General features: G+C 36.7%; 3 protein-coding genes across 6 annotated transcripts in view; 1 reads left to right on the top strand and 2 right to left on the bottom strand.

The window, feature by feature from the left end:
- Positions 1 to 8949, bottom strand: part of LOC140983729 (DExH-box ATP-dependent RNA helicase DExH7, chloroplastic) — a 37987-nt gene extending 29038 nt beyond the window's left edge. For 2 of the 4 annotated variants that reach the window (XM_073450842.1, XM_073450845.1), the window contains exons 1-7: positions 8577 to 8949; positions 7595 to 7700; positions 7332 to 7516; positions 2142 to 2195; positions 1532 to 1685; positions 1014 to 1435; positions 463 to 681 (exon numbers count right to left, since the gene is read on the bottom strand). In XM_073450842.1, coding sequence (XP_073306943.1) covers positions 463 to 681; positions 1014 to 1435; positions 1532 to 1685; positions 2142 to 2195; positions 7332 to 7516; positions 7595 to 7700; positions 8577 to 8849 — 1413 coding nt within the window. In that variant the 5' untranslated portion in view covers positions 8850 to 8949. Of the gene's footprint in view, positions 1 to 462; positions 682 to 1013; positions 1436 to 1531; positions 1686 to 2141; positions 2196 to 7331; positions 7517 to 7594; positions 7701 to 8470 lie in introns of all 4 variants that reach the window. The other 2 variants (XM_073450843.1, XM_073450846.1) reach the window with 2 other exon arrangements.
- A 146-nt stretch (positions 8950 to 9095) lies between these two features.
- LOC140985237 (WEB family protein At1g75720-like) lies at positions 9096 to 10129 on the bottom strand. Its single transcript, XM_073453030.1, has one exon. The coding sequence runs from the start codon at positions 9935 to 9937 to the stop codon at positions 9284 to 9286; it is 654 nt and encodes a 217-aa protein (XP_073309131.1). The 5' UTR covers positions 9938 to 10129; the 3' UTR covers positions 9096 to 9283.
- Positions 10130 to 12767: 2638 nt separating this feature from the next.
- LOC140984030 (nifU-like protein 2, chloroplastic) lies at positions 12768 to 15092 on the top strand. Its single transcript, XM_073451184.1, has 4 exons — positions 12768 to 13021; positions 13130 to 13217; positions 13777 to 14087; positions 14581 to 15092. The coding sequence occupies exons 1-4, from the start codon at positions 12854 to 12856 to the stop codon at positions 14770 to 14772; spliced, it is 759 nt and encodes a 252-aa protein (XP_073307285.1). The 5' UTR covers positions 12768 to 12853; the 3' UTR covers positions 14773 to 15092.
- Positions 15093 to 15526: the final 434 nt, after the last annotated feature.

Genomic DNA, 15526 nt, shown 5'->3' with positions numbered 1-15526 from the left:
CAATTGACTCCTTCCAAAATTATATCCCTAATCAACTCATAATCTCGTTCTGAGCTTCTGTTAGAACATACTGCATGCATATATGCAGGTTTCTTTCATTAATATAACAACAGAAGGCATTATAAACTAGGTTCTAGTCAAGACGCGTTATCAGCGTGTTAACTAATATCAGATTCCAGATATCTGAATGAAAAAGAAACCAAACCACACAGTCCAACCGGAGCTTGCAGTGAATTTGATCTCCTAGTGTTGTTTCCATGACCGTTTGGCCAATCTAAATTGGTCTGTTATGTGATATTTTATCATATTGATATAGGGATCAATTCTCAGGCACGATATCTTAGGTTTATGGAAAAATGCACACACTAGCACACCAAAAGAACAGATCCGTTCCTTATGTACTGAGCCTTCCATTAAGATCAGATGCATTTTACTATTTGGATAGGAAAAATCAGGATTTACCTCAGGTGTATTAAAAGTTTCATCCTGATTTGGAAGCTGGATAGTTGTTAGCCCTCCAGCTTTCCTGCTCTTACCCCTGCCACTAGCTTTCCGCAATATACTGACAGAGTAACCAGACTTATGTCCTTCACCAAGAATTTTTTCATATTTTGGTGCTTCCCATTCAGATCTTTGACAAAGCTGGTGAAGAACAGCCTTTGGAATCTTTGGTAGATCGCCCTAGAGTTAAAAGTCGTGCAATGAGGGATTAAAAAACCGTCACATTACAAAAAAAAAATACAACACCAAAATCAGAGATAAACTAATTAGTTAGAGAGGAGATGGAAATGACAGTGAGAGGGCGAAGGAGAATTGATCAGAGAGACACATACAGTGTACAGAATGATGAAATCAGCATTATTTATATGTATTATGATTCGAAAAAATGAATAAGAAACAAAATACCTCTTACAGTCATAAGCCTATTTCAGATAGGAAATACGAATTATTAATTTTAATTTCAAAGTACTCAACAATTATTATGATGACTACCTCCATAGATGACAGATTACCTTCTTCCAGATTCCTTCCATTTTCTCCAAGTTCTTTCCGCTACAAAGCTCTTTTAATTTTTCTTTCTTTTGAAGTTTCAAAACTTCAGTAGGCAAAACCTCCTCACATGCATCGTCTTCCAGAAAGAAATTACCAAGCTCTACATCACCTGATTCCCTTTCTGATGCAGCTTCATCTAGTGTTGGAATACCCATACCCAAGGAAACATTGTTGGTTGGGTAATCCTGTGAGCCAGAGTTAACCACTCCCTTATGATCAACTTCAGCTACAAACATGGTAGAGGGTGAGTCTGCTTTCATATCACATTCAGCAACAGCAGCATCGTGATAGTTGTCTGAGGGAGCAGAATCAGAAAGTGCATCCACAGACATAAGATGGTAAGAACTTTCAAATCTAGATTCCAACACATCAACTGATAACCCTGAATAGTAATTTACATCCAAGTTATCAAAATCATGCACTCAGAATAGATCAATAAATGAGAAATGTAAGCCATACACAACAAAATTTTGGTTACCTGAGGCCAACATTTCCTGCTTGAGTTTTCGAATAACTAGGCCTGCTCCTTCCTGGCTTTTTTTATCTCCTCTTGCTTTGGCATTTATTGCTTCCATCCTGGCAGCATTATATTCATCAGCAATAGACTCGAAGTTTCTCTTTGGCTCCTGGTCCTACCAATTGCACATGACAAAAAAAATGCTAAAAAATGAAACTTGTTTTGCAGTTGGTCATAAACATAAGAACCGAAGAAATGTGAATACCAGGTTACAACGTCTTAAGGTTCAATCATGCCTTAATTAAGAACATCAAAATAGCTATAGACTTTTAAAGAGAAGATCAACTAAGCATCCAACCAAAAATATAGTTTGGCGAAGATCTGATTCACCTTGATCACACCAAAAATATAATGATTATATGTGACAAAACAGCATGTACAAAATTTGAAAACTCGAGATAAGACAAGCAGCACTATAATACATACATATTTGCAATCAATTTCTACCAAGCTTAATTGCATAAAAAATAGGTGCATCACTTAAGTATGTTTGTTATCAAACAGCTAACAAGATAATTATGGTTAGTAGTTAGTGCGATCACGATAATTTGCAATACAATGATGGAAGTACCTTCTTTGACAAGCCATCATCCACTAGATCAGTTTCCCAAGAATCATAATCATCCTGCAAACAGAAATTGTCATAAATCTTCCCTATGGCAGAAAAAATAACATTAAATTTTCTAGTCAGTTAATATCTCGGCATAATGAGACTAGATGAAAATTGAAAACCCAATTCTTTTAACAAAAAGAAGATGAGAAAATCCTTATTTCTGAAAAAATACTAACAGATTGACATATTATTTTCCACATTATTTGGCAGCAAAAGGTTTATTGCAGATTAAAAGATATTTTAGAGATAAAGTTGCTGAAGGCAATTATCTCATACAGTTTTGTTGAAGATATCAAATCTTATTTGATGAATGGGATAGAGTTCTTTTGTATGTAAACTTTGTATTTAAATAGATGATTAGGATGTTATCTTATCTAGACTTAGGGAAGTAGATGAATAAGTGACTATAAGTTATCCCGTAGATTCTTCCTCTTTTTTTGTAACATAATAAATAAAACGTTTTCCTTTCTCCCACATTGTTCTCATCTCAAACTACATAGTATCAGAGACGGTGGTGATCCATGGTTAAATACGGCATGGCATCATCGGACCACTCCTCCTCCTTAACAGAGGTCACCTCTCCTACAGTCCAAATGTCACCCATCAGCCTTTCCGACAACATTGCTATTCCCATTACAAACCACAAATTGAATGGGCATAATTACCTCCAATGGTCCTAGTCTGTAATGATGCTTATCTGCGGCAAAAAGGAAAGACGATTTCCTCTCCAGAGTGGCTGACTGGCCCAAAAAAGACGACCCAGGCTTCAAAGTATGGCGATCTACGAACAATATGGTGATGTCTTGGCTAATTAGTTCAATGACAACTGAGATTGGTGAGAATTTTTCACTTGTCCGACGACAAGAAATATTTGAGATGTTGCGAGTGACACAAACTCTTGCAAAGAAAATACATCGGAGTTGTTCGAAGCGGAAAGTCACCTTCACAACCTTAATCAAGGCAATGGACCTGTCACAGAGTATTTCACATCCCTAACCCGTACCTGGCAACAATTGGATTTATTTGAGGCCCACGATTGGAAGTGTCCAGAAATTATCTTGGCTTGGGATTGAAAACGAGACGAAAAAGTAACCTACCGAGTTGAGAATTTCTACCGTATGGTTTCTATACTGTGAGGTTTTACTACCGATTTTTTTTCAGGTATGGCCTTTTTGGCATATGGTCTGAAATTTACAGTAAAGTTTCATAAACCGCAGATTTATTCTTATATATTGCATCAAATTGTGCACTTCTCATTTTATTTATCACATTATAATTCATATTTAATTTCTGGATTTATCGATTCCTGACTTGTTACTAATCGGCTATTACTGATTGAATGACTGAAAGAATGACTAGAGCCCTGGACAACGGTCTATATACCGGATTGCTAGTCCAGTGGACAATGCGTGTTCGGCCCGGAAATGTGAGTCCAATGAACAACAAGTTTAAGACTTGGTATATGGTTCATCCGAACAACGTGATTTCAGTCCGGAAATATGAGTTCACTTTGGCTCGTAAATGATCGGTTGCACGAATCCTAATTGAGTACGTAGGGAAAAGCGTTACACCGAATATTGGTTGGGCCACCTCTTTAGCCCACGATATTCACTTCAGAGTCCCAATCAATCACTGCACTTTACTTGGCAAGTTATTTTGTGACGATACGTTACTACTAATACCTGTCATCTTATATTGAAATATTGCACTGACATATTATCGTTTGATTTTATAACTATATATAAGCCCAGTTTATTTCCTCATTAAGTCCTCGATGACTTAACCTATGTTTTCTTTTTATTTATTGTAAATTCCAGATATAGGATTTCAGGACTCTCAATAAGATGAAAATTGAGAATGAAAATGTTGGCTTAGCAAACCGTGACTTTTCTATTGAATTTGTATTTTTGTTATCTTTTGTAAAGTAACGGCTACTGTAAGTTAAAGTAATAATAATGATATTACAATTCGGAGCCTCACATAACGCACGTTTGGTTGCAAAAAGATACACACAATCATATGCAATTGATTATCAGAGACCATCGCACCAGTGGCTAGACTGAATACTGTCTGAGTTCTCTTGTCAGTTGCGGGCGAATTTAGAGTGGTCTTTATACCACCTTGATGTCAAGAATGCATTCTTTAATGGGAATCTCGAAGAGAAAATCTATTTGGAAATCCCACCTGGTTTTGACACCGAGTATACAACCAACAAAGTATGCAGATTAAAGAAGTCCATGTATGGCCTAAAGCAGTCACCACGAGCCTGGTTCAATCGATTCACAAATGTTATGAAAGAAGATGACTACACTCAGTGCCAAGCTGATCATACCTTGCTCGTCAAACACTCAGAAAAAGGTAAAATCTCAATTCTCATTGTTTATTTGATGGTATTGTTCTAACAGAAAACCATGAAAAGGAAATAACACATGTAAAGGCTTTGCTCTCGAGAGAATTTGAGATGAAGGATCTTGGAAATCTAAGATACTTTATGGGGATGGAATAGTCAGATCATCAATTGGGACTGCCACATCACAAAGAAAATATGTTTTGGACTTTTTAAAAGAAACATGAATGCTAGGGAGCAAATCAGTTGACGGCATGGATTCAAATGTAAAACTTGGAGTGAGGAAAGACTGTCCATTAGTTGACAAAAGAAGATATCAAAGGACAGTTGGAAAATTGATCTACCTTTGACACACAACCTGATATTGGTTTTGTTGTAAGTGTCATTAGTCAATTCATGAATAACTCAACAAAAGACCACATGGAAGCAGTGTAACTAGTCTTGAGGTATCTGAAAGAAAACCCTGGAAAAAGGGCTCTTTTTCATAAAATCTCCTATCAGAAACATCAAGGTTTATTGTGATGCAAATTGGGCAGGTTTTCGCAAACAGACAGTCGCTCTACATCAGGCTATTGTACATTTGTGTGGGAAATCTAGTAACCTGGAAAACCAAGAAGCAACCAGTAGTAGCACGCAGAAGCTGAATATCGAGCATTGGCCCATGGAATAAGTGAAGGAATGTGGCTTAGACGACTACTCAATTAATGGAGTCTCGAAAACAGTAATCCAGTTTAGACGACTACTCAGTTAATTGAGTCTCGAAAACAGTAACCCATTGGAAGTGATGTGTGACAATCAAGCAACAATCAGCATATCAAAAAATCCAGTCCATCATGATCGTACCAAGCATATTGAAGTGGATTGACATTTATTGAATAAAAAGATCGAGGGAGGAATCATTGATCTCAGTTACATCTCTACTCATTTACAAGTTGCAGACATTCTAACTAAAGCCCTTCATCGACCAATTTTTGAAGATCTGAGTTCCAAGCTAGGCATGTCCAACATATACGACTCAGCTTGAGGGAGAATGTTAAAGATATCTAATTTTATCTAATGAATGGGATAAATTTCTTTTGTATTTAAACTTTGTGTTTAGATGATTAGGATATTATCTTATTAGGTGGGGGAATTCTTCCTTCCGGATCTTTATTCGTCTTTATGTTAGCTTTCTTCGGTTCATAATATGCATATATCTCATTTTGTTTTACTTGATAATGTGTCCTCTTCCCCATCATGGGACTTGCATTTTCGGAGGGTTTTGAGGAATGAGGAATTGTGTGAGTTGAGTGCATTATTAGGAGATTTAAATAGAATCATGTTGATTGAAGAGGTAGATGATGTCCAAGTGTGGGGTGGGAATCCGTCAGGCCTCTTTCAATCAAATCTTTCTTTGAGTCTTTCATTTCGAGCAGTAGCTTTCTCGCTTTTCCATTTTACAAGCTCCAGTTCCAACAAAGATTCAAGTATTCTCGTAGACAACGGTTCTGGGTAAGCTATCGACCTCGGAGATGATGCAAAAGAGATGGTTCACGTGTGCTCTATGCTCAAATTGGTATGTGTTGTGTCGGAATGAAAGGGAGACTCAGGATCATATGTCGATTCATTGTACGTTCACAAGTGGGTCGAGGGTGAGAGTTTTAGAATAATCGAGATCGGTTTGGGTGGTGCCGAAATCAACGCAAGATTTATTCGATATAGATCTTGGACAATTTCTTGGCAAGAGAGGCATAATTTTTTGGAAAGTGATAGTTTATAACATATGTTGGTTTGTGTAGATAGAGAGAAATAGATGAATTTTTGACAACATTGAAGATACGAGAAAAAAGTGCTGAAAAAAGATCAAAATATCTACTTGGATTGGATTTCATGTAAACTTTTAGAATTTCTCAATCTCAGATTTATTGAGAGATAGAGCTTGTGTATTATTAATAGGGCTACTAAGGTCTTGTCTAGCATTTTGTAGTTGTTGAATTACTAGTCCACTTATTGTAATTAAATTAAAGCTATTAAGTATTTAATAACATATCATTTTTTATAATTAAAAAAAAAAGTATATTATTTTATCTAGATGTAGGGAATAGATGAATAAGTGACTCTATAAGTTCTCCAGTAGATCTCTTCTTTTTTTTTTTGTAACAAAATCAATAAAACGTTTTCCTTTCTCCCATGTTGTTCTCATCTCAAACTACAAGTTTAAATCTGACTGGAACATCGAGCAATATTTTTAACAGAAAAACAGAAGCAAGTCTCCAGTTTTACACAAACCCAAGCATATATATGTGACTCAAATGCAAGCAGTTAGATATGGGTAACACCATAGATGCTACCAAAGGTAAAACAGATCTTGACAATTTATTCGAAAGAAAATAAATTAATTAATTAAAGTCCTCAGCTATTTCGTGCAGAAAATAAACTTAATACTCTGGTTAAATCTATTTGCTTGCTGTAGAATTAAAATCCCCAAATTCAAAGATAAAAACATAATGAAAGAGGGGTAAAAACAAATAAATTTATTGTAATTATTATTTTTGTAAAATGTATGATGGATTGTGAAAGGCTGGACAAGGCAAGAATTTCCAATAAAAACAGGCCAACACCTTTGGCACAATGTATGTGCGAGCATTTCATCTTTCACATGTCCCCAGCTTATGTAAATCCACATGCATTTTAGATCTTTGATTTTTGCATTGATAGTTTCTTATCCAAAGTGAAAAGATTAATATAATGCAAAATTTCCAAAATAAATAATCTGAAAATTCTTCTGGTAGTGACTCATCCTTGGCATGCTATGCAGATACCTCTTCATGTAGTTCCATATACCGACGAATCCAATCTGCTTGCGAATGCTGAAAGGACTCCAGCGTTTCATCACCTTTTCGTCCCTTAATTTTAACGACTTCTAAAGCTTCATCAGCTATAATTTCTGGTGACTCCATCGATGAAACCCAATCTTCACGAGCGGTGGAAACCACTCCAACTGAACCTGCTCAGAATGTTCGTTGAGACGGTTGTGCACAATAGGAGATCAGAATTAATCGGCAATCTATGTAATTACAAGTACCTCTACTTTGGTGCGAAGAAGTGCCACTAGAAAACCTCAGTGGGAGCTCATTCCCAGGAATATTTAAGCACAACCAGTCTAAAGCAGACTCATATGTTGCACTCTCCTGATTAATGTAGACAAGACACGAAGAAAATGTTCAGATATCAAAATCCGCAAGGGAAAAGGTTTTGACCACTAATTGCAATATAAATACTACAATCATAATTAATCACCCGTAGCAAAGAATAACTCTCGTGGTAATTAGAACTTAGAAGGAAGTCAAGGAACCACCATGGAGAATCACAACACCTAATATAAGTATTTGCCTACTTATCAAAACAATTGGCAGTCCACAAAGCTTGAAGCCGTAAACATCAAATACTTAGGCAAATGCTTCTTCTGATTTCTGATAATTTATTAATCAAGACATCTTGGTGGGGTTTTCCTAGGACTCAGTACCAGAAGAAACAAGTTAATAACTAACTTTGGCACAAGCTAGGCAGCAATCACTCCGGACTCCGGAGTATATAAGTATCACTCTCAGGAGAAGTAACCAAGACGAATTGCAAAATAGGACATGTATTGTCTAAAAGAAAGCATTTCAATTCTAGTGCAATGGCTCTCCATCGAAGTGTGGCATGTTTTACTCAAAGAACTTTAATTCAAAAATAAAACAAAAGGAAGCTAATCATTATTCTACTATGTACATTTGACAGTTGATCTTCATGATTGAAAACCAATTCTTTCTGAAAATTATACCACCAAATAACATAGAATGCAAGAAGAACAGCTTTAAAAGTGCTGGTACGCTCCCCCCTAAGATGTCGGGACATCAAGCGCAGCTACATTCCAGGGACAACAAGAGAGAGAGATTTATTTAGTCTAAGTTCGTACTTTGCATGCGTAATATCTGGACACGCAACGTACTGTTCCAACCGGATTCCGTCAAAATTGAAATAGGCATTTATGGTTCTGGGTAAGCACTAGGCACCACACCAACCTTGAGACTGGAGAGAGCAAGTTCAATCTGATCATCTTTAAAACCCTCACAAGACAGCTTCTCGTATATCAAACCGAGCCTTTTCGCCTTCTTTTCTTTAGAGAGATGGTCTTCTACCGGCGCTGGAGAAGGCGATGAGCGGCCAGAGTTTATGAGGAGGCGTCGGAGGCGGTTCTCGTTCTCCGTCGACAGCTGAAGCTTCGGACCAGCGGATGGAGTAGGCTTCCCCTTTGATGACGTCTTCTGGTTTTGATGTTTTTTCTTCGGTGCCATCGATGGGTATGATTCTTTCCCGGCGGAAGCGTGGTCCGACTACGGTTTATGTAGCAGCCGGTCGCCGTAGTTCACGTCCACGGATTGGGCTGTTTTGTTACTTATCCGGATAAAATTAAATTTTTTATCTTGTAATTTATAAATTTTTTATTTTTGTTTTGTTATCGATAAGTCAAGGTATTAGTTCACTGATGAAAAATGACTAAAATCAGGGGAAAAAAACAGTGCAAGTTATTATCCACAAATAATTATAGATTGATGGCACGATTATTTGATCACATCACAGAACCTTTGTAGTTTGTTCAAACTTTCCAAGATTCAAGAAAACCAAATACATATTATACAGTAAAATAAATTATACGAAAAGAAACTAAGCATACAAATCAAAGAAACAGTAGAAAAAATACACATCAAAACAAAGCGTAGACTTGTTTTCAGTTCCAATGCAAATGAGAAGATGAATGAAGAGAGCTATACATGCTCTTTGATGTCCTTTTTTTGCCAGAGAAAAGACCTCCAACAAAAGGGATAATAGGCTTCTTTTTCACTACTTTCTTCCCCCAAAACAAGCCTTCATTCTGCCCCACATTCAAAATCTGTCTCAAACTTTGTGAACTTGTTCTTCTTTCCCTCTTCTCCACTTGATCATCCCTTGTGATCACATCCCCTACACCTCGAACCAAGTCCACTGGTGCCAGCTTCGACATACTCTGATGGAGCTCAGCATTCAACATCGCCAATGCCACCTCCGTGTCGGATTCTTTTTCCTTGAGCAACTTAAGCTCCGCCTTCGTCTCCTCCAGTTCCGCCTCGAGCTTCTTCACGGTGTCCGAGAGAGTCATGTTTTGGCCGTAACTAGGGGACGAGTGTCTAGTCCATGTTTCTTCGTATACTTTCTGACCTGGCGTAAAAAACGGTGCTTCTTTCTCAGGGAAAGAGAATGGCTTCTTGGAGGAGTAAATCTCTCCTACCAAGAACCGCTCCCCAAACACTGCCACTGCCTCCTTAACAGAGCGAAAAGGCCGCGAAGTGTCCACGTTGGAGCGATAATCGACATGATTTTCATCGACGTTGTAGAATTCTTCCATATGAATGCGACCAAAATCGGTCCTGTAGAGTTGAAGATACACAAACGACCCATCTGGTTTGTTTATATAGGAATAATGTGAAGAAGTTTTCTTTGCTTGTAAGACAGACAAATTTCGAGGGGCTTCTATGGTATAGGAAGTACTGTTGGCTGGTGAGAAATGAGATACAGTGATTTGAAGGTTAAGCAAATAAAATATTTCATTGGAGTTGTATGAAGCAGACTACTCAACTACCCAAGTATATCGTGTGACCATCAATTTTAAAGTAGTTAAAATTCCTTCAATCATCACACCTTTTGAAAATACTAATCAGTTTGGCAATACTAATCAGTTTGGCAGGGGGACGTCGCAAATTATCAGTAAACTCAGATGATCCATCGAATATGTTATTGTTGGGTAATCGATTTTCTTGTGTCCAAAATACAGCGAAAGTTTTTTTTAAAAAATTATTTGACATTCAAATAATGTCATTGGACACTCGTATGATTCAAACAATAAAAACATTCGTAGGGTGTTAGTAAATTTACCTTTAGTGAATTTACCATTCGGCACACCAACTATTCCGAGATTAGTGGATATAGATCTTGTAGTATTCCTTACAAATGATCCAGTGCTTGTGTGACCCTCAATGATTCAGGGATACAGCTAGACGTGAGTTCACAACTCTTTGTGATTCAGGACATTTTCATTTATTCAGACTTACCCTAATTTGTCACATTCAATGCATCTATATTTGATCATGAGAATGTCAGAAATCATTTTTTGATTAAATTCATCGAATCATGGTAAGAGCGTCTAGTAGCATCGCTCAATGATTCCCTAGGTATCACTGATAGTGCCTACAAAAATCAATCAGTTATGATTAACGTACAGTACGATTCCTTCATCTCATATATCCCGATCAAATCTGCAACCATTGGTTCATCAAGGGTTGCATATCAGATTCAATAGCTATGTGATACATTCATGAAATATTCATAGTTTCATCGTGTGTACAACTAGAGAACGATTGTCCTTAATGTATATCTTATACTCTAACCAGAGATTTCATGCACTACTATTTCGTTAGATCACACAGGATATTCACACTCATATGTGAGCGGTGAATTCCCGACTATAATACATTGGCTCCTACACATGTCACAATTGCACCCAGGCTCGCCACCTTGTGACCCTCGCAGAGTCGGTAAATTAGTCAAAGCACAATTCCAAGTATGTAGAGCTTCGATGTTGTCATGGATCGTAAAGACTAATGATGTACAATTTCCTCTCGATGAATGATAACCACTTGGAAAGTCCGATGGAGGGTTGTTCGATACAATCATCACATGATTACACATCTGCATGATTGGACATCTATGTACCCTTATCATGAAACACAGTACACAACATCACATATACTGGTCTCAAACTCAAGTGACATTTATCATTATTTTTAGGCGACTGAATCGACTATGAACAAACTTAGAATATATAGTGTTTACAAATGAATTTCAAGATCGAGTTACGATTCATTTGTATTAAAGTATAATTAAGGACTTGATATATGTCAATTGCATCTGTATACAGATAAAATAAAACGAGACAATGAAATATTAATTATATTAAAATAAAGACTGTTAATTACAAATGAGTCAATAAATTACTTAGTCAAACGTTGACTTATTGAGCATCTATTCTAACAATTATATCATAAAATCTTTCATCGAGACTGATTGGAAAAGTAGTGATCGATGAGTAAAGATCGTGTCTTATAGTAGGGATTAGTGGTGTTAATCCTCTTAGTGGAATGGGAAAGAAAACATCAATTCCTCTTATTTTGCCTTCCAACGTTAAGGTATTGTTGGACCCGTCACATGATTCTTGACCCTGCAGTGACACTCGGAATCTCAATTTGGAATAAGTTCGAGTTTGAGACTAAAATATCATTTTCTGTTTGTCACAAGTGGATTCAATATATATTTATGATAGAAAATAATATTTTTTGAGATAAAAAAAATTACGTTTTACAATCAAATCAGTATATATTACAATCGTTTCTTAAAACATAACTAAAAAATATATTTTTAAAGTGAAAAAAGTTAAATTAGAGATCTTTCTGTTTTTTGACATGTGAATCTAAGGGTGTGCAATCGGTCTATTCGGTTACCGATCGAACCGAATAGACCTATAACCGATTTAACCGATTTTATTTTCAAATAACCGAACCGATCGAAATATTCATAGAAATCGAATTAACCGAATCGATTTTAAATCGGTTATTTCGGTTACCGACCGAAATAACCGATATTTTTTAAAAAAAGGCGAATTTTAACAAAAAAAACAAAAAAAACAATGGAGATCTTATAAATTTTAAGAAACATTGAACAAAAAATACTAATATTTAAAAGAAATATTGAAGATAAAATTATTGCATGAATGAGCTTCTTTTTAATATATGAAAAATTGGGTTTACTTCTAATATATTTTTAATGTCCACATACAACTTAAATTAATATATATACTAATTCGGTTTAACCGAATTTTTAAAATTAAAACCAAAACCGAACCGAATTAACCGATTTTCTAAAATTTCAAAACCGAACTTCTGAATTAACCGAACCGAATTTCCGAATTAATTCGGTTCGATCGATTAATTCGGTTTAACCCAAATTTTGCACACACATATGTGAATCTGTAAATGCTACACAAAATCATTCTAAAATGCTTTAAAAAAATGCTTTAAATTCTAATAAACAATAATATAATAATAAATAAATAAATAAAAACTATGCTATTTAAATAAGCATTTTAATTTGTGTGTGTCATACACAAGCACAAGCAAGATGCCAAAACTACCAGAAATAATTATAATATAATAATTCTGACAAATAAACCAAATCAGAGTCAGAAATTTCAACAGCATATCGATTCGCGATGCACGCAGCCATGGCCATGAATCCTCCCCTCTGTTCGATCCATTCCAGGCTCCATCAAACCTTAGAGACCACCTCCTCCTCGTCAGCATCTTCGTCCACGACAACCGCCGCCGCCGCCGCCGCCGCCGCCGTTCTATTTCGTGGCTCTGTCCCGCCGCCAGCAGAGGTCAGCTTGTTACTTTCTATTTTTTTGTGATTTATATTTCCGATGAATCGGTATGGGTTGTTTTCGAACTTTTTTACTGAGGTGATGGTGGTTGATTTGATTTTGCAGGTTTCGAGTTTCTTCGGGTCTCGAGTCCCGCTTTCGGGGAGGCTCAATCAGGTGCGGCGGGCGTCAGTGGGTGGTTTGCGGAAGATTGGTGAGTGTTTTTGCTTTCTTTGATTACTGTAGGAGCATCGGTTGCTTGGAATTGATGACTTCGCTGATCATAAATTAGATGATTGATTATGGGAAGTGAATTATAAAATTAGCCAAATTTGTTATGGTCAAATTAATTTAGCTACAGTATTAGTTCCGCGTTTGACTAGGAATTGGAAATTGATTTGTATATAGTTGATACACACACGAACTGTCTGGGGCATGGGTTTTTTAGAAATTTTTACGCTTTCGGATTATATTATATTGTATCGTTCCACCAAAAGAACTGTCATATAGGGAAAAAATTGTTGAGTTAAGGTTCTTTTAGGTACCTGATAATGAGTTAACGTTCTTTTTGGTACCTGATAATGAAATCACCTGCTTTGTTTGTGCATGACTGGCCCTATATGCAAATTTATAGCCTGCTTCTGGTAGTTGAATTTTTGATGACTTTCGTGTGCATCAAGTAGGGTGGGGTTGGCAGACGCCCACTCCGCTGAAACTGTTGCTTTGCCTGCTGACTGTCCAGTTAAAGTTCCGGAGTTGTATATTTCGCGCAGGTGTAAAAGCAGTTGCCATTCCTGAATCAGCCGTGGAACTACCACTCACGACGGATAATGTCGAGAGTGTGTTAGATGAAATCAGACCTTACCTCATAGCTGATGGAGGCAATGTTGCATTACATGAAATTGATGGAAATGTCGTAAAACTGAAATTACAAGGTGCGTGTGGTTCATGTCCTAGTTCTACCATGACAATGAAAATGGGCATTGAGCGTCGGCTTATGGAAAAGATTCCTGAAGTAGTTGCTGTTGAGGCAATACCTGATAAAGAAACTGGCCTTGAGTTGAATGAAGAAAACATAGAGAAGGTAAAATTCTTGTTTTTTGTGCTCTATATCCTTGGATGTTTTTTGTTTAGTTATTTTTCAGCTACTAAGAAATGCTTTGGCGGTATTGATTGTTTAATTTTTACTGGATTTCGACTCTCTGCTTTTTACATTATTTGTCAAGCTCACTATAATTTCATCTTCTTTGGTTGAATTTTATCACATGAATATGCTCTTAGTTATTCTTAGATCTGGGGTGTGATAAGTGATTTTTATGGTAACAACAATGCAAATGATATCCTTGCGCATGCCTTAATGCAATGTTAATTTACCATGTTTTCTTATTTGACTATTAAATCCACTAGGGGTTTCGTGCATGCTTCATAATTTTGCATAAATAGCAGTTTTTTATGACATTAATTCCAGAATCTTCCTCTTGAGAGTTGATTCCATGTTTCCTCGTACCATCTATTTTGATCGACGTGCAAGAGAAATGATTGACCTAATTTTGTACATTGTGACAAACTTTCTACAGGTACTTGAAGAAATAAGACCGTACCTCATTGGGGCAGCGGGCGGAGATTTGGAGCTAGTTGCCATTGATGAACCGATAATTAAGGTACGAATTACTGGTCCTGCAGCTGGTGTCATGACCGTTCGGGTGGCTGTGACTCAGAAACTTCGAGAAAAAATTCCTGCCATTGCAGCTGTTCAACTTTTGTCGTAAATCTATCACTTGAAGATCTCTTTATACCAAGTTTTTCTCAAGACCCATAGATTTCATTCTGGGATGGATGCTGACTGGAAGGTCAATCTTTTATATAAGAATCATACCATACGTCTGAGTTGTACCATTTAGATGCAGCACACTTTGTTAAATGCTGCACTGATATGTATACATCGTGCCATTATCTACATCAGGAATTTGTGCTTAAATAAACATATTCAACAGGTGATTCGCAAGTTTGGATCTTGTTTTTTTACCTGTAGTAAAAATGGGGAATGCCGCAACGCTTACATTTTAATTCTTAAATTTTTATATTTTTTTGTCTGCGCGCATACTCGGTAACTTGTGTAAGTTATGGACTCTCGGCAGCCTTTCTTTTCGTTACCTGTCTTTTTAACAACGCAGGAGTGGTTCGTTCTTTTCCGGTACTCATTGGAGAATGAATCTTGCCATTACTGATTTCGTTGCGTAGACGCCAAATGAAAAAGTTGTATTCCGAAACGATATTCCATGCGTACAAAAAAATCGAGTAACACCACTATTATCAAACATCAGGACTCCCAAAAAAGGAAAAAGAAAAATAGGAGGCACCGTTCTAGATCAATACTGATGCTTTCTTTCTTTAAAAAAAAAAATCATCCAATTCGATGTATGAATTCCAGACCTTTCTTTAATCAAGGAACAGTCATTTGATAGTAACTACCTTTCATAGTAACTACCAAGTACTCTTGAATTGATAACTTGGCATGCAGTC

This window comes from Primulina huaijiensis, chromosome 9 (assembly GCF_012295235.1).
Source record: "Primulina huaijiensis isolate GDHJ02 chromosome 9, ASM1229523v2, whole genome shotgun sequence".
In the NCBI taxonomy this organism is placed as follows: Eukaryota; Viridiplantae; Streptophyta; class Magnoliopsida; order Lamiales; family Gesneriaceae; genus Primulina; species Primulina huaijiensis.
This window is presented reverse-complemented; position numbering and strand designations above follow the sequence as displayed.

Excerpts from the sequence above, each read along its gene's own strand:
- LOC140985237 (XM_073453030.1), bottom strand. The coding sequence starts at position 9,937 with ATGGAAGAATTCTACAACGTCGATGAAAATCATGTCGATTATCGCTCC.
- LOC140984030 (XM_073451184.1), top strand. The coding sequence starts at position 12,854 with ATGCACGCAGCCATGGCCATGAATCCTCCCCTCTGTTCGATCCATTCC. Across the intron at positions 13,022-13,129 it reads CTGTCCCGCCGCCAGCAGAG|GTTTCGAGTTTCTTCGGGTC; the intron begins GTCAGCTTGTTA and ends TTGATTTTGCAG. Across the intron at positions 13,218-13,776 it reads GGGTGGTTTGCGGAAGATTG|GTGTAAAAGCAGTTGCCATT; the intron begins GTGAGTGTTTTT and ends TATTTCGCGCAG.